Raw genomic sequence first — 19,285 nt, 5'->3', positions numbered from 1 at the left:
TTGCCTTGTCAAGAAAGAGACTTCAGTTTATTTTGAGAGTTGCAAAAATTCCTCATAATCTGGAAAGCCCTTTAAATCTTTCATATGTCATCTTTTTTGCAGCAAGTTCCTTATTAATCTTCCCACAGCCCTTCTGCCACCTGAGTGTATTGGTGAGAAGTTCTAGATCTCAATGACTAGTTTAGTCTTCGTTGCACCAGCGCTCAATGAACACAAGATAACCATTTATAAATCGGGGATATCTTGCTTGTATGTTTGATTTACATATTAAAAAGGCTGTATTTGGTCCTTGTAATGATACACCTGCTGACTCGTTTTGTTTGTCTAACAACAAATAATAAAAGCAAGGAGATAAGGTCACCCTGTCGTGTGCCTTTTTTTCCCCTCAGCATGACTTTATTTTTTATCCCAGATTGTAGCCAAACCTTAATTTACTTCCAGAGTTATTGTCTAGTTTATGGTTTATCATGGCCCCTTTATTTTAGCCCCTTTCCTGTCTGCTGCATGCCCATTTCACAGTTTAGTAATAATATCATCAAAATGTGATTTGTTGTAACTCCCATCAGTTCCACTTGAGGAAGATGTTTAGGCAAGAAAGAATTTTGAAATATATGTCTAGAATTAGGTTTGAAGATTTTCGTAAAATTCATTTGACTAGCCTTCCGTGGGTTTGGTTGAGAGATGCTGCAATTGCCTGTGTTCTATCATGGTTAGAGACCTAAAAGCTGTTTTAGCACCTCACCTAAGCAAACTCATTGAGTTTGTAAACCAGATTGTCAGTTCACTGGCTTACAGTTGGGATAATACTTCTATGGTGACTGTGATGTTCATGTTATCGATCCACATATTCTATCTTCTGCTAGAGTGTACTTTCCTAATGAACTGAAAAACCTCTTCCCTCAGCCATTTATTTCCATCTGAATATTACTGGATTGATACAGAGTATATTCTCCTTATATAGCTCACCTTATTCCTCCTCATCCCCAGATTCTAATTTTAATACCTAGTGTTTCTCCTTTGTCCTTTGCTTCATTTACCTTATACTTGTTTCTTAGAAATTTGATATATGCATTATAGTCCAAGCTAAGAGAATTAGGGAAAATTTGTAATTTTCCTTTTCCTCAGGCACATATCTTAGAGTCCCATTCTTTAGTCTGTCCTCCCAAGCACACTGTCTGATGCTCTCCTCCGTTCCCCCTCTTCTTCCTCTTCTTTGTATCTGTATCTCCATCTACAGTCAGTCGTGGACACTCATACCTACATAGACACACAAAGTGGTAGAGAGAGACAGACAGTAGAGCATACTGGTTAAGAGCACATGCTCTGGAATCAGACTTACAGGGTTGAGATCTTACTTAGCTCTTATTTACTCCCAGCTCTGTGACTTTGAGCAAGTTGTCTAACCTCTGTCTCTCAGTTTCCTTAACTATAAAATACTGATAATAGTACATACCTCATAAGGTGGTTGTGAAAATTCAGTGAGATGAAATCTGGAACGTACTTAGAACAGAGCCTGCCAACAGATGTTAGCCATCATCTTCATCAGTGATCTTTGGGAAGCAGTTTCTCCCTTCATCTTCCCACTTTATTGTCTAATTGTGAATCATTTAAAGGCTAGTTTTTTGTTTTATTTAAATTCTGTAACAGGTAGTAAAGGATGGATCCCCTTGGCAGGCTACTGGTAGAAAGGTTTCAAAGCAGTTGTGTGTGTCCTACGGTCCTATCTGCAGGACAGCTGCTTACTGATGGCTTGACCCTTTTAAAATGCGAACTTTCAGCCTCTTAAGAAGTCTTCTCTTTTTTTTTTCAATAAATTTTATTTATTTATTTATTTATTTTTGGCTGCATTGGGTCTTCGTTACTGCGTGCGGGCTTTCTCTAGTTGCGGTGAGCGGGGGTGCTACTCTTCGTTGCAGTGAGAGGGCTTCTCACTGCAGTGGCTTCTCTTGTTGTGGAGCATGGGCTTTAGGCGTGTGGGCTTCAGTAGTTGTGGCTCGTGGGCTCGAGCGCAGGCCCAGTAGTTGTGGCATACAGGCTTAGTTGCTCCGCAGCATGTGGGATCTTCCCGGACCAGGGCTCAAACCCGTGTCCCCTGCACTGGTAGGCGGATTCTTAACCACTGCACCACCAGGGAAGCCCTAGAAGTCTTCTCTTTTATGCATACTTCTTTTCCTTCTATGAACTTTAGGTAGAAAACCTAGCATTTAAACTTTTTACTAGGAGATTCTCTTTTTTTTCTTTTTGCGGTACACGGGCCTCTCACTGTTGTGGCCTCTCCCGTTGCGGAGCACAGGCTTCGGACACACAGGCCCAGCGGCCATGGCTCACGGGCCCAGCCGCTCCCCGGCATGTGGGATCCGCCCGGACCAGGGCACGAACCCGTGTCCCCTGCATCGGCAGGCGGACTCTCAACCACTGCGCCACCAGGGAAGCCCAGGATCTTTTTAATATATGAGAATTCATTTCAAAATTCTTATTTTAGTAATACACTGTTTCTTTCCTACTTGGCTCCTTCAGACAGATGTTCTCCTGGATCAGAACATTGAGATTCAGAGGACTGTATTTGTAATATACATAACTTCCTTCTTGTCAGTTGCAATCTGTGTGGATATAGCTTTGGTTGCCTGACAAAGGGAGAGGAAAGTGTTTTCTATTACTTTTTCAAATTCCCAGTTGATTCTCGTGTGCAGCCAGTGTTGAGTACAACTAGAGTTTACCCTGGTTGGATTTTAGTTTTAATCTTTCAGGCTGACCCTGAAAAAGTTACTTAGTTAGCAGTTTTTCCTCATTTTTTTTTTTAAGGTACCAATGAGATCAGAAAAATTAAGAATCTAGAATTATCCACTTGGGGACCTAGAAAGATGTTAGAAAACATGTAGTTGAATCCTCTGTTTTTATAGATAAGGAAACCAAGAACCCAGAAAAAGATAGATACAAACCTCTGATCTGACTCAGGTATTAGTTTCTTTCCAATATTCTGCTGTTGCCTGTTCTCCTAATTTCTGAAACTCATTTTCTTAAAACCTTTGCAGAATGTGCTGGCTCCACACACTCTTCTGTTGCCCAGAAAAGCATGCATCTACTGCTTATTTATGATTTTAAGATGCAGCTGAATGCTGAGGCAACCTCTAGACTATGCTCTTTATTTGAGTGCACAGTTTTCTCCCTGTTTTCCTCAATTATTATTTATCTTGCATTTGGAACTGACGGTTTTAGCTTCTAGATAAGAACTATCTAATAGAACTTTCTGTAGGCTTACAAATGGTTTATGTATGTACTGTCCAATATGGCTGTTGGTAGCTACCAGCCACATGTGGATATTGAGCACTTAAAATGTGGCCAGTGAAACTTAGAAAATGAATTAAAAATATTTTTGTGGTTAAGCATATAAACATAAAATTTGCCATTTTAACTTTTTTTATTGTAAAATAAACATAACATGAAATTTACCATTTTAACCCTTTTAAAGTGTACAGTCCAGTGGCACTAATTATATTCATAAAATTGTGCACCCACCACCATGTCCAAAACATTTTCATCACCCCAACGGAAATTGTACCCATTAAACAAAAACTCCCCATTCTTCCCTCCCACAGCCTGTGGTTACCTCTCTTCTACTTTCTGTCTCTATGAATTTGCTTATTCTAAATATTTAATATTAAGTGGAACCACACAATCTTTGTCCTTTTTTGTCTGAATTATTTCACTTAGCGTGTTTTCAAGGTTCATCCATATTGTAGCATGGATCATAACTTCATTCCTTTTTATGGCTGAATACTATTCCATTGTAGAGCTATACCATATTTTATTTATCCATTCATCTGTTCGTAGACACTTGGGTTGTTTCCACCTTTTGGCTATTGTGAATAGTGCTTCAGTGAACACTGACATATAAGTCTCTCTTTGAGTCCTTGCTTTCACTTCTGTTGGATATATATCTAGGAGTGGAATTGTTGAGTCATATAGTAATTCTGTATTTAACTTTTTGAGGAGCAGTCATTGTTTCCCAAGCAGTTTCACCATTTTACATGCCCACCAGTGATGTATGAGCAATTTCTCCACATCTTCACCAACGTTTCTTCCTTCCTTTCTCCTTCCCTCCCTCCCTTCCATCCTTCCTTCCTCCCTTCCTCCCATCCTTCTTTTTTAAATTATAGCCATCCTAGTGGGTATGAAGTGGTATCTTTTTGTGGTTTTGATTTGCATTTCGTGATGACTAATAATGTTGAGTATCTCCCTGTGTTTACAGGCCGTTTGTGTGTCTTCTTTGTAGAAATATCTGTTTGAAACCTTTACCCATCTTTTAATTGGGTTGTCTTTTTGTTGTTGAGTTTTAGGAGTTCTTTATATATTTTGGATATTGAGCCTTCACCAGATATATGATTTGCAGATATTTTCTCCCATCTGTGGGCTGTCTATTCACTTTTTTGATAATGTCCTTTGATTTACATAAGTTTTAATTTTGATGAAGTTCCAATTTATCTATTTTTTTCTTTTGTTGTTCATGCTTTTAGTGTCATTTCTAAGACTGTATTACCAAATTCAAGATTATGAAGATTTACTGTATTTTCTACTAAAGAGTTTTATGGGTGTACCTCTTATACTTAGGTCTGTGATCCATTTTGTGTTAATTTTTGTATATGATGTGAGGTAGGGGTCCAACTTTATACTTCTGCATGTGGAAATTCAGTTGTCCTAGTACCATTTATTGAAGAGGCTGTCCTCTCCCACAGAATGGGTTTGGCACTTCTGTCAAAGATCAGTTCTATTCCATTGGTCTATATGTCTATCCTTATAGCAGTACCACACTGTTTTGATTACTCTAACTTTATAGTAAGTTTTGAAATCAAGAAGTGTTAAGTCTTTCAACTTTGCTCTCATTTTCAAGATTTTTCTTTTTCTCTTTGGGCTCCCTTATAATTCCATATGAAATTGAGGATTGGCTTTTCCATTTCTGCAAAGAAGGCTGTTGCAGTTTTGCTCGCGATTGTGTTGTATTTTTAGATCACTTTTGGTAATATTGACATCTTAACAATATTAAGTCTTCCTATTCATGAATATGAGATGTCGTTCCACTTATTTAGGTCTCCTTTCATTTCTTTCAGCAATGTTTTATAATTTTCAGTGGACAAGTTTTTCACTTTCTTGGTTAAAGTTATTCTTAGGTATTTTCCTAGCATCTTTAAGATGCTATTTTAAATAGAATTACTTTCTGAATTTCCTTTTTGGTTTGTTCATTGTTGGTGTGTAGAAACACAACTGATTTTTGTTTGTTGACCTTGTAGCCTGCAACTTTGCATAGCTGAAAGCTGAGAGCTCTAGTAGCTTTCTTGTGGATTCTTTGGTATTTTCTATATGTAGGATCATGGCATCTGCAAATAGAGATAGTTTTACTTCTTCCTTTCCAATTTAGATGCTTTTATTTTTTTCTCGTTTCTAATTGCTCTGACTAGAACTTCCAGTGTAATGTTGAATAGCAGTGGTGAAAGTGGGCAGCTTTCTCTTGCTCTTATCTTCAGCCTTGAGTATAATTTAGCTCTGCATTTTTCATAAATACTCTTTATCATGGCAAGGAGTTCTCTTCTGAATAGTTTTATAGTTTCATAAAACTCATAGTTTTATGAGTGTATTTATCTGAATTTTGAATTTTATTAAATTTTCTTTAGATTACATTTAATCACATGTGATTAGTGGTATTGTATTGGACTATGCAGTTTTAGATCTTGACAAATCATCTTCCTATAATACCTTTTTCTCATTTTTTTTGCGATTAGTCTTCTTGAGAGAATCTTTTGTTACTAGTTGTTGATAATCCCTGGAGTTCCCCTAAAGATATAAGATATACTAATTTTTGTCTTAAAGCTAATTATGTTTTTAGGTTAGAAATTATTCTCATTTGTGACTTTGCAAAACCCTCCCAACTAGCTCAAAAATAGTACTCTTTTTTTTTTTTTTTTTTTTTTTTTTAAAGAATGGAGCCCTTCCTCATAAGTCTCGTTGACTGGGTACATATATATATATCAAGTGGACACACCTGAGAGAACTGTCTATTAGAAAGAGAGTGGGGACACAGAATGTGTCTTCAGGTATGGTGCTAACTTATTTCAAAAACCATTGGTTCTGAAAAGAGTAAGCCAATTAGAAAATATTACTACTAATGATTGACAGTCTGCAGCCTAAGGAAGAGAGACAATGAGTTTCTTAGCCCTGTTGCACGTCAAATACTGTTTTCTTCCAGACATCTCAGCCTTGGCTTACTATTGTTTTCCTTTGCTAGGTAATCAAATGAATTTTGTTCATGTGTAAAACTTTTCTTTCCTTCTTTCATTTTAATAGAAATGGTAACTAGACATTAACTAGACATTATCATTAACTTCGACATTAACTAGAAGATAATGAGGCTCCTGCCATCAGCTTGCTGCCCTACTTTATATGACTTTTATTAGTGTTTACTGGCTCCTTATTTCTTCTTTTGATTTTTTTCAAACATTTTATGAACTACTTCACACATACAAAAAGACAAGGAATAGTAAATGAACACCTATGTTTATATGACCCAGATTATGAGATAAAACATTGCCAGTAGAGTTAAAACTTCTGGTATACCCCTTCCTGTCACATCTACCCCTTTCTTTCAGACATTGGTTTCAAACAGTCTCTCATTTTAAAAAAACAGTTGTACTTCAGACACTAAAAGCAAGTGTCCTAATAAATGTTGAAGAAGAAAAATATTTTATTAGGTTATTTGCCTTTTCTTCTCTAACTTAAGAATGTATTTCCCCATTTGAAAAGGCTAGAACTCTCAGGCTTGTCCACAAATCTAAAGTACCTTAAAAATTTTTCCTTGTATGACAGTGAAAATGCCTATTTTGATGACCAAGAAGAGAAGGAAGTAAGCTAAGTCCCATTCTAGTCCACCTGTCTGTCACCAGGGAATTTCCACAGGTCTTTGTTCCAGCTTTGCCTCATATGGATTTTTTTTTTTTGAAAACTGCAGCTCATAAGCAGCAGAAGTCACATGTAGGTTCTGCAAATGGTCCTCTTATTCATCTTCAACTCTCCAGCCTGCAGAGGTTTCCTAGGAGTTGCCTAGAACACTTAGAAGTGAATAGAATATCCCTCTTTTACTTTCCCTCTAAATACCCCATTACCCTTAAGTTTTTTTTCCTTGCCTTTTCATTCTGGCCACCTTTTACTTTTGTTACAGAGGACCTAGTCTAAAGAGTAACCTTAAGCCTAAGTTGTTTTAGGAAAAATCAGGAGATTTATGATTTAAATTTTGACATTGTGATTATTACAATTAAAACACATTTTTGACTAACAGTAAAAATATCTGCTATCTAGGGAAAAATGGGTTAAACCTGTTAAGAAGGATGGCTTGCTGTGGAAATAATTGTCATAATGTGGTAAATTTTGCTTTGCTCTGCTTATATAGCTACTTGAAGCTCCTTCTGGCCTTAACTGCCTGGACAAATTGTAGTGGCCTTACAGTAGCTGGTATTATTGGAAGACTGACCTGTATTTCAATGGATTTGCCAGCTCTTGGAGAACCTATGGTGATTTCCTATGAGGTTTGCATGCTTTGACTTCCTTCATGCAAGTGCTTTTAGCTACTAAGTAGATTTTTATCTTGCATTGTGTGTTTACTAATCTCCTAAGTATTGGCTGTCATGCTGTACCAGCTCTTTGTCCATACCCCTTACACACTCATTGCACTGTATTTGTATACTCTTTATGGTGTAAACACTTCAGATGGGGCGTTTGCATATGAAATGAAGCAACTTTTCTTGACTTCTTTTTTGTATATAGACTTTCCATTAGAGTATGGTCATTCTAGATTTCTCAGGGCAAGACAGAGGGGTGGAGCTGAGTTGGAAAGCATATTACAGGAAGTCTTTTCAAGTTAATATTTATTGAGCTACTCAGTGGAAAGTGCTGGAGGTAAGATGGTACCTGTCCTCCAAACCAGAATGATCATACTCAGCAGAAAGTGAGCGTAGGAGTCACTTGAATAAATGTCTGCTTTCTGCTTATAAAACAAGGTGTAGTGATAAGAATACTATAATAGAGGTATAAATAAGTTACTGAGAAGAAGCAGAAATTAATTCAAACTCAGGATGTCCAGGAAGACTTCATGGCAGAGTTCTTGTTTGAGCAGGACTTTGAAGAGTAAATAGGGAAAGAAAAGGTTTGGTAGGAGGGGAGGATGGAGGGTATTCCTCTTTATGACTTGGAGAAATAAGAAGTTGGAAGCTTAAAAGTGCCTGGAATATTTGGTGTGAGTTGAAGCATTGAGTGCATTAAGGAATAATAGTTTGAGGGAGAGTCAGAAAAGAGTCTTGATGCCACAATCAGGGAAGGCCGTGAATTTGAGGCTGAGGAATTGAAGCTTTATTCCTCAGGCCTGAGGTTGTTTCATACTGGCTGAGGCAGGAGAATGACATGGGGTCCCCCAAGTCATTGTTGTCATAACCACTGTGACCAGTGGAAGTGGCATACTTTTCAGGTTATGTTGGGGTGAAGTTAAGACACTTGAGAAACTGCCCAGAGTCTTCTTCAGAGGGAGTATAAAACTTTATTCTCATTTTCATTAGTCAGAAGTCTTTTATATAAGAGTGTCAATCTCACTAGTATTATTTCTAGAGATCAATTTTGATGCATTTTTTGTAAAACTACCTGTTTGAGAATTCAAGTAGTCCAGTTTTCTTCTCATATGTGATATACTTTATCTTGTGCGATAGCTACCCTGTTAAATTTGTTCCTTAAGAATGTGAGGGAACTAAATTTTTGTAAACTGAATCATTTCAAATGAGCAAAGAGGATCCTATACTAAATTCTGTTGTAATACAGTTAATTTGATTATTTTAGAGCAAGATGGTATCTGTCCCCACTGCTTGCTCCGTCCCCATTAATGTATGCTTTAAAATTGTTTTCTTGACAACACCTTGAATTAAGAAATCAGTATTGAAATTTTAGCCTCCAGAACACATTGATTTTTGCCATTTGCAGAGGACAAAATTTTCTACTATTCTTTTTTAAATTTTTTTTTTTTTTTTGCGGTACACGGGCCTCTCACTGCTGCGGCCCCTCCCACTGCGGAGCACAGGCTCCGGACGCGCAGGCCCAGCGGCCATGGCTCACGGGCCCAGCCGCTCCACGGCACGTGGGATCTTCCCGGACCGGGGCACGAACCCGCGTCCCCTGCATCGGCAGGCGGACTCTCAACCACTGCGCCACCAGGGAAGCCCTAAATTTTTATTTTATATTGGAGTATAGTTGATTTACAGTGTTATTCTCTACTATTCTTAATTCAGAAGTAACTTCTGTGAGGGGACTTGCTTTTAATTTATTTTGTATAGAACATAAATTGTTTGAGTCTACGATGGGGTTCTGCAAACCTTTTCTTAAAGGGCCACATAGTAAATATTTTAGGCTTTGGGAACCATACGGTTTCTGTTGTAACCACTCAATTCTGCTGTGTAAGTTGAAAGCAGCCATAGACAATACATAAACAATGAGCATGGCTGTGTTCCAGTACAACTTTATTTTCAAAACAGACAGCAGATTGGGGTTTGCTGACTCCTGTCTAGAATTTTGTTGTGTTTAAGCCAATTCCATATCTGGAGAAAAAAAAAGAATGGGGCAGGATATTATTGCGTAACCAATTCCTGTAACTCAGGCAACTCTGGCTTGCAGAGGCCATTATTTTTAAGTTACACTGTACTGCCTTCATATGTATAATCATAAACAGAAATAGTTTCTTGCATTCTCTCTCCTCTCCATCCTGCCGTACCTCCTTAAATATTTTGAGTGCCCACCACGTAGCACATGTTAGGCTAAGCACTGGGGATAAGTGGTGAACAGGCAGAGCAGCCCCTCTCCTCATAGATCAGTAGAGGTGACAGACAATAAGCAAACTAAGCAATTATAGATTGTGATGAGCACTGTGACGTTATCAAGCGCTGTGCTGAGGTGGAGAATAACAGGGAGGGCAGTGCTTCTTCCATAGAGTGTTGGGGGAAGTCTCTCTCAGGAGGTAAAGTTCAAGCCGACACCTGAAGTTGAGAAGGATCTAATCATGCAAAAAACCTGACAGGGTTTTTTTTGACAGGAATCAGAAGATAGTCATCCTCTCCTCCTTTTCCCTCTGAATGTCAATATAGACATGGATAAGCTATTCAAATTTTCATAGAGAATATTGAAAGCTATTTTATAAGATTTTTTTTCTCTCCTTTTAGCTTTTTAGGCAAGGCTAAAAGCAGTAAGAACAAATGGAAAGTTTCTGTCTTCTGGTCAATGCATGTACATACATAGTGAATATGCACAGAAGAGTTGGCTGCCACAATAAAGGTCTGGGCCTTGTGGCCTATTATTTAGAGCTCTGGGGATGCGTGAGGTTTGTTAATGCATTTATAAAGTTGAAGCCTCATATGCTCTATGTTATGGCGCTCCCGAAGGCTGTGCAGATGCAGTGAGGTGGTGGGGCCCTCTGCTGGCTGACTGTCGCTCACAAATGCTTCTCTGCTTACCATAGTCAGTGTGGACAGAGAGGTTTTCTGGAGGACATCTCAAGTGGTTAGGCCCCGGGAGGTTCCCAGGCCCCTGTCGTATTACAGGCTCCTTAGATCAAGCCTTAGGGGAATATTCACAGGTAGGCTTGTACATCCCTAGCTGCTATGCTCTCTGCTTCTTTCTTCTCTGTGGCCTTCTGCTGACCGGTGCTCTTTGCTTGACTGGCTACTGGTGCTTTGGTGGAAGGTAAGGAGGTAGGTGTGGGCTGAGCATATGGACTGAGTGATGCTTTTGTGTTTTCACATGCTGTCTTTGGCATCTAAGTACCCAGCTATAGTCGCTTCACTTTACTGATAGGGGATGTTGACAGAAGCATAAAATGAATATAAGTTGGATATGTGTGTGGTCGCATTTTGAATCTTTGTACAGGAGGAGCATGTTCTACTTGAAGTGACCATCCTACAGAAGGCTTGACCTAGATGAATTCACCATTTTGGCTTGGTTTGGGGTTTTTAATTTTTGTTATTGGGGTATTTTGTTTTGTTTTGTTTGTTGTTTGTTTTTCATTTTTATTTTGTCCCAACATTTTCCTTTATAGTCCACCATTAGATATTGATCAGTTGAAGCTCATTTTAAGACTCGTTGGAACCCCAGGGGCTGAGCTTTTGAAGAAAATCTCCTCAGAGTCTGTGAGTTGTTGCTTTGATTGTAATAATCTGCCCTGTTGGGAGCCTCTGCCACTTCCCTTCTGTCAGTCTGTACTTTGACCCGGGTATGTTTGTAAGCACATATGCCCTTTGTGTGCTGACTTCCAAGATGAAGGGTATGTGTGTGTGTGTCTGTGTGTACCTGCCTGCTCACATGCATGGGTGTGTTTTGTTTTCTCTCTATCTGGGTATGTAATACTAGAGCATAGGAGCTTGTATTGGGCAGTAGTATGCCAGTAAATGAGATTTGAGATTCTAGTTCATTCCAAGAGATTAATGGAAAATTTGTTGTCTCCACTCTCCAGCCCTGACTTCATCTTTCTCAGTTTCACATATACTCAAGGGCTCCTTTCACTTTTTGGTTAGTGTTTATCCTCAGAGCATGAGCTTCACTATGTATTAGTCTAGCTTTATCACTAAAAGAATGAAATGTGCATTATCTCCATTCTCTTGCCCTTTTCCAGAAGTTACTTTCTTTTTATTATTTTAGGATAGACAATTCGCACATCTTGTGTAAGGTGTCTGTCCCCTACAGGGGTCCCTCTCTACCCAGTCTCCAGACCATCAGAGGTAACAGCCCCACTCCTGACACCTCAGATACACAGGAGTAGGGTTGTAAATCCTTCTCCCACAGCCTGCCTTTGTAATTACAAGTTTGAGTAACCTGAGAAAAAGCTTTGGAGCTAATGCCTTCCTGCTTCTAAGCAGGCATTTAGAGAGAAGCCATGGGAATATGACTCTGGCTTACTTTGGCTCTCATTTCCTGCGTTGGTCATTTTCTTGGGCCAGAGGCGTGAGAGAAATCATGAAAGCCCAGTCTTTCTCCCCTTTCCCTTCTGTCTGCTGCCAGGCAGTTGGATAAAAGGGAAAAAGAGCTGTGGAGCCAAGTTCCAGTTGTGCCTTTCTGGATTCTTCTCCCAGCGTTTCTGACTGAAGGGGTCCCTTTGCCCAATTGGAAAGACTGCTGGGTAGCCAGAGGCAGGCTTTTAATTTGTTTCATTTAAGATGAGGAAGCAAAAGCACAGAAAGACTGTGACTTGCCCAAGTCACGCACTGAGTCACTTGACAGAGCTGAGCATACATCCCAGATGTTCTGATAATGTGTTCTAAACTTTAATCTCACGATTGCACACTGTTTTGAAAGTCATTGTCAGAGTTATCAACCACAGTGTCAGCCTGAAGGAGTGTTTCCTTTTGCTTTATGAAATGCAGAAAGGTGGGTTGGAGTGAATCAAAGATATGGGATGATGTTTAGAGAGGATGGTGCTTTTTTGTCTTAAATGCATTTGCTTAGAAAGATTGGCTAATAGAGAGGACATGGGGCAAGGGAATGGGGTTGGGGAGGAACTCCGTTTATTAATGAATAGTGCTCATGAGACTGAGATAGCAAATGCATTCCCTGTCTGGGGGTGGCCACTAGCAGCTCTTTCTCAGTCTTCTCGCCCACCCTCAGCCATCTGCCCTATAGGTATGTGCTGTTAGTCGCAAGAATTTCTAAAAGAAAAAGTGTGGGTAAAATGATCATGTTTACCTGTCATTAATCCATCTTTTTTTTTTTAAGAAAGAAACAACACTAAGTGCCTGACCTAATAATGAAATGTCTTTATCTTATCTGATATAGGGCACATCATACATTTCAACAGCTCTGGTATAGAGTTGGGCATAATAAAATTGAGTATCAGAATACAGAACTTAAGTAATATTGTATTGAGTATAGAAATAAGAAAATGGTGTTTTTTTCTCCTGCATAGTTACGACTAGTGCATAAAAGTAATTTAAACATTGAAAAGGGTAGACAAGATTAATTTGCTGTTAGTGATACTGCTCAAGTACTAGTTTATCTTAGAAGCACATGATTTGTGGAACACATGATGCATAAATAACAAAGCCAGGTGAATAAAATGGTTTAAAGCTTTTCAAAGTGAAAAGAAAAATTCATTAGTGGAGGAATGTAGTAAACAGAAAGCCATAGCTATTTTCGTTACTCCTGAAAAGTAGTGAAGAAGTGATGCCATTATTTATTGATTGATGGAATTCAGTCAATAAATAATAGGACATTCTGAGTAAGAGAGTGCAGTAATAGATGGGCTGACTGAGAACAAGTTAGCATGTGCCATGAGAAAGGGGATACATGGGTCACGATGGATGTAAGGAGAGGGAATTTTTTTTGTTGGTGACCCACTACCTATAGTAATCAGTGAAAGGACAAAAAAAAAATCATATTAAGAAAGCAAAAGCCCTTTCACTGACTCACTCTCACATTTTTCTCTGGAAATATTTTCTTCCTAACTTCCAGACAAAAAGGGGATACAATAACCTATTTGACTAAAGGAGACAAAAAAAAAAAAAAAACAGAAAATGTGCAGGCCAAGTTATTGTTCACAAGAAAGAAGAGAAGGGTGACAGGATTTTAACATTTAAAACCCAGCTGGTATTCCTATTGCTGGTTTACTTTTGACCCCCTTTTGTTCTTTCTCTTGGCATGCAAAGTAGTTTGTTATGTAATTTATTTAGAGGTAAATCTAAACTTTATTGAGAATGTTAAAAGAACTTCATACCACCTTTTGAATTTGCTGGCTTCTGTCTTTGGGCCAGGGAGAATGAACTGGCAGGGTGGAGCTCATGGCCCCAGCTCTTTCCTAATAGCCAGCCTTGAACATGTGTTTGTAGTAATCTGACCACTAGGGAATCTGAGTTCAGAGGATGAGCTAAAGTGGAAAAATCATTGAGAGAAGCCACAAAGAAGTGAAATTATTTGATTCAGGTACTTATTGAAAATTATGCTACAACAGAAGGAGTGAATAAATAGATAACAGCAAAGGGAATATGAAAAGGCTTTTATTGAATTGTGTTGATTTTAAAAATCCCATCACTCTACTTTAATAAGCAACACATGATAAACTAACAATTCTTGTAATGTTTGTGTTAAAATTGATGGGACAGCTAAATGAGAGAAGTTTAGAGTACAACTTACCTACGTGCGCATACATTTGGAAGGCCTCATAGTTCTGCCTTTGTCAGATACTTGCAGAGTGTTTTGCCAACTTCCTCCAGGATGTTTTTAAGCAAAAGTCAGTCTGTTCACCTGTTAAAGAGACTTGTGGGAGAAATCATTGTGGCATGCTGTAATGCTGTCAGCAGCTTGTGACTTCTGTTTTGTCTCTGCCGTTAGCTTCTAACTTCCCCCCCATCTCCCCGTCACTTACCATTGTGTGTTTGTGGCATGTATTTTAAATGTATCACTAACTACTGTCTTTGAAACTTGGCACTGCTTATCAACCCACATACCACCTTGGTCTTACCTTAGGAGGGGTGGTATTTTGGAGAATCACCTGAACCTGTGCCACAAAAATTTAACCTCTACCTTAAATGGATATATTGGACATTTTATTATATCCAAAGTTGAGTCAAACTTTTCTGAATCCTCTCTACTTACCCCACAAGCAAACACGTTTTGGCCGTCAGTACTTGAAAACAGTTCTCTGGCTGGCATCCTGGATCCAAGGGGCAGTCTCTTTCCAGGGAGCCTAAATATTTAATGTTAAAGATGATGCTAAAACCAAAAGAAAGCTTTTCTTCTCCACATGGCCGGTCACTGGCCACATGCCTACTAACTCATGCCATTCACAGAAGCATGATTTCACATGCAGCCTTGGGCTCTGGCCTGGGGTGGGCGGGGTGGGTGGAAGTAGGCTGTTTGTTTGTTTGGGGGTGGCTTTTTGGCCTTTTTTAAAACTTGAGTTGAAAGTTATTTCTCGCATTGTATGCTTAACAATGCCCTTGACTAGGCATCTAAGATATTAACCAGCTTCAGCAGATTATGCGTCTGACGGGGACTCCCCCTGCTTATCTCATTAACAGGATGCCAAGCCATGAGGTGAGGACAAATAGACGGTGCAGGGATATCTCATTCAGAGGGCCACATTCTCATTTTATTGCCACTGTATAACCAACACAGTTTTCAATGTCACTGAATGCTTGCATGTGCCTTGAGGGCTACTAAGGCAAAGACTGCCTATGTGCTATAACAGAATGTTGACATTTGGGAGAAAACGTCGCCCAATCCTATGAACTGAGAATATAATTTACAGGCTTGTACTTAGAAAATGATGTTACTTTTATATTTGAGTTTTATGAATTGAGTGCTCAAGAGGAAGTTCGTGTTTTCCTAGGATTCTATGCCTACAGTCAGGGTATGCTACCACCAAATGATTTTCAGCTGGAGGTGTATTAACTGAAGGCCATTAACATCCTTTCCTATTCATCCATTTTTTTAATGACCAAAAGAAGAGTCTTCATTTAAAAAGAAAAAACAAACAAACCTAAAAAATGTCTAATGCTAGTAAGGACTATATTTAAAAGAAGATATGCAAATAATATAAAATAAATTTGAACACTTAGATAGGGTTAGGTGCCTTTTTTACCAATGCTACTTAATCTAACTCTGGTTTTATCATCAGAGATGATTGGGGCACTTCTTTCTAAGGTGCCCTTAATCTTTTTGGGAATCAGGTTGGCAACACAGCTTTATTCAGGTAGTCTTTTTGTTTAGCTTATTATAGGGAAGATTGTTCTCTGCATGAGACGGGTCTCTTAACTCTGTTTTCCCTTCATTCTTTTATCTACATGCTCAAGTAGGAAGGGATAACAGGCATGTCGATAATTCGATTCCTAGAGCTTTCTTTTCAAATCAGAAAGATTCTCAGCTGCTTTTGAAAGTGGGCCTCTCCTGCTTGCTCTGCATACAATGACTAAGAATATGAAGTTATTAAGAGGTACAAAACTACTATGTATAAAATAAATAAGCTACAAGGATAGGTTATACAGCACAGGAAATATAGCCAATATTTTATAAATAACTCTAAATGGAATATAATCTATAAAAATTTGAATCACTGTTATATACCTGAAAATAACATAATATTGTATTATATGTATTAATATTACAGATATAATTTATATATATATATAAATTTTAAAAAGGTGAAGTTGCCCTAGCAGCTAGAACTTTTTCTAACCTTGTATGTGTGTGTATATACGTACATACATAACTATAATGCATACCTTTAAAGAAGTTTTACCTCAGCTACTCAGATGGACTGATAGTGGGATTTATTCTTTGAAACAGGGAAGGTCATAAACTTATTTTAATACCTAATATCTGAAGCACACATTTATGAGTTACATTTGTGTTTATATGATTATTCTCAAGACCAGTGTTTGGCTTTGCCTTGATTAGAGCTGTCAGTCCTTGAAAGTATGTATTAGCACCTTAAGTTCCTTAGAATGAAGTCCAGAAATTGTCAGGCTTTCCTTTCTAAAGGCAACAGTGATAGCAGCTAATGTTTAATTTGAGCTCTCCCTCTGAACCAAGTACCACGCTAAGGAGGTACTGCTTTGTTATCGGTAGTCCTCACTCCAGCCCTGTGAGGTAGGCACTGTTATTAACCCTGTTTTATAGATGAAGAACTAAAGACTTAAAAGAGAATAAGTAATTTACCCAAAGTGGTAAAGTCAAGATTCAAACTCAGGCCTGTCCCACCCCAAGGATCAAACTTATAAAACCTATATTGGTATATAAATTTTTGTGTGTCAAAATTTTAGTTGGAAGCTCTCATGAGTTTTATCTTGCTTGAGTATCACAATAACCATATGGTATAGGCAAGCCAAATACTAATATCTAATAGTAATACTAATATTTTACAGATGAGGTAATTGATATGCTAGTTAAGACTTGCCCAAGAAGATGTATCTTATAGGTGGTAGGGGAAGGATTTCTGCCTAGGCTGTGTAACTTATCCACTATTCTTTATTACTCTTATTAAATTGGTTTAGTATTTTTAAAATGTGTTTGAACCTCCTAGAATAATATATATAACGCTTATGGTTACTTTCTTGTCACCATGAATATTTTGTTAGCAAGGCTTAATACTGATATCCTTTTCATATACTAAGAGTACCTGCTGAGATCAGCACCATCAAAAGACAGTTGATCCTAGACTTTCTTTGGGGAAACCAGTCCCTATGCCAACTGCAGCTATTTTAGGAAGGCTGTCTCAGAAAGGTCTACTTCTTTGATATCTTTTTGTGTGTGTGTGTGGTACGCGGGCCTCTCACTGCTGTGGCCTCTCCCGTTGCGGAGCACAGGCTCCGGACGCGCAGGCTCAGCGACCATGGCTCACGGGCCCAGCCGCTCCACGGCATGTGGGATCTTCCCGGACCGGGTCACGAACCAGCGTCCCCTGCATCGGCAGGCGGACTCACAACCACTGCGCCACCAGGGAAGCCCTTAGATATCTTTTTAAACTTCTGATCCTGTGACCAGAATGCTAATGAAAGGGGACTTAATTGGTTCGCATTTTTGTTCACTTGAAATTTAACTGTGAGTGATAGCAGGAGTAAATAAAGGTGCTGGTCGTAAATAAGGAGGTTAGGTTGGCAGTAAGAGAGAAGTATTTAAAGAATGTCAGTGATATTCATAAACATTGAAGCTAGCAGACCCTGTCATTTAACACTCGTTCTTTGACAGGACCCAGACTCTTGGAGAGCAGCAACAATACTGAACAAAGCCATTTTGAAAACCCTCTGTTTTACAGGCAAGAAACTACATTCAGTCTTTGACCCAGATGCCAAAGATGAACTTTGCAAATGTATTTATTGGTGCCAATCCCTTGGGTAAGTTGACCATATCCTCATCTAATGGATTCAATATCAATATATTCAGTATTGGTTATGACATAAGTTAAGTATTTGAAGAAGAGTTTTTCCTTTTGACTAAATATCATACCATTAATTAAATCTTGGAAGGAGGTAAATAATGCCATTTATTATCCGTGTTTGTATTATCAGGTTTTTTTTTTCAGTCTCATGACATGCTTATATATTTATATGATCACAGAATTTGAATGGGGAAATAGGCTGGGACAGTGAGGAAAGGAGAGGAAATAATGGGAACGCTAGGAGAACAGATTGAGGGATACAGGAAGAAAGAGGAACAGAGAAAAGCCTGTGAGTCGTTCACCACTGCTGTTGGGGTTTTTTTTTTTTTAATAGATTTATTTATGTATTTATTTATTTAATTTATTTTGGCTGCGTTGGGTCTTCGTTGCTGTACGCGGGCTTTCTCCAGTTGCAGCGAGCAGGGGCTGCTCTTCGTTGCAGAGTGCAGGCTTCTCGTTGCGATGGCCTCTCTTGTTGTGGAGCATGAGCTCTAGGCCCGCAGGCTTCAGTAGTTGTGGCATGCAGCCTCAGTAGTTGTGGCACGTGGGCTCAGTAGTTGTGGCGCATGGGCTTAGTTGCTCCGCGGCATGTGGAATCTTCCCGGACCAGGGCTCGAACCCGTGTCCCCTGCATTGGCAGGCGGATTCTTAACCACTGCACCACCAGGGAAGCCCACTGCTGTTGTTCTGCGGTGTCCCTCACTGAGGGAGAAAACAACCGAAGCACAGATGGTGGTTAGTAGACCCACCCAGGCGCTCACTGCAGTGTGCCCTGCTCTACCTACAGGTCCCATCATCCTCAGGTACTTTTCCCTCCCCCTCTTCTTCTTTTGCCCTTAGAGACTTAACCATTCTCTCTTTGCGAAGCTAATTTGCCACCCCAGACTTTAAGGAATGGCTCCATATTCCTTCCTGCCACCATCACTTCCAGGATCTTTGGCAAAGGGACGTAACAGTGGCAGCTGCAGGATGTGTACTGCCTTGGCTAAAAAAAAAGAGTTGCTTTGTTCCTTAAAACCGGGGGCTGATATCTACTTTTTTTGGCCCCCCAAAGTGTTATTGCCTGAGGCTCTAATTCCCTGACACTAGGAGAAGACAGAGGACAGTGCTATTTAATGACAGACACAGAAAAATCAGACCAGGACCTCTCTATGACAGGAGGGGAGCAATGCTGTGATAATAGTACAATCAACCTTCTTACTTTTCTGAAGATTGTATCTTAGTAGTATGTTTCTTGGTTGTTGTTGTTTTTAAATTTTATTTATTTATTTATTTTTGGCTGTGTTGGGTCTTCGTTGCTGCGTGCTTGCTTTCTCTAGTTTTGGCGAGCGGGGGCTACTCTTTGTT

The 19,285-nt window shown here is 39.1% G+C and overlaps 1 protein-coding gene across 8 annotated transcripts in view; it reads left to right on the top strand.

Moving 5' to 3' along the window:
* The window catches only part of MAPK14 (mitogen-activated protein kinase 14), a 72,736-nt gene that overhangs the window by 46,182 nt on the left and 7,269 nt on the right, over positions 1-19,285 (top strand). For 3 of the 8 annotated variants that reach the window (XR_003796621.1, XM_029242214.1, XM_029242212.1), the window contains exons 9-10: positions 11,122-11,201; positions 17,816-17,894. Coding sequence is in view for 5 of the 8 variants with exons in the window: in XM_029242214.1 (XP_029098047.1) it covers positions 11,122-11,201; positions 17,816-17,894 (159 nt within the window). In the remaining 3 variants the exon portion in view is untranslated. Of the gene's footprint in view, positions 1-11,121; positions 11,202-15,016; positions 15,097-17,748; positions 17,895-19,285 lie in introns of all 8 variants that reach the window. The other 5 variants (XR_003796622.1, XR_003796623.1, XM_029242215.1 and 2 more) reach the window with 3 other exon arrangements.

The sequence above is a fragment of the Monodon monoceros genome, unplaced genomic scaffold (assembly GCF_005190385.1).
Source record: "Monodon monoceros isolate NGI ecotype Baffin Bay Population unplaced genomic scaffold, NGI_Narwhal_1 Super_Scaffold_3, whole genome shotgun sequence".
Lineage (NCBI taxonomy): Eukaryota > Metazoa > Chordata > Mammalia > Artiodactyla > Monodontidae > Monodon > Monodon monoceros.
Note: the sequence above shows the minus strand (reverse complement) of the source record. Positions and strands in the feature narration are given on the sequence as shown.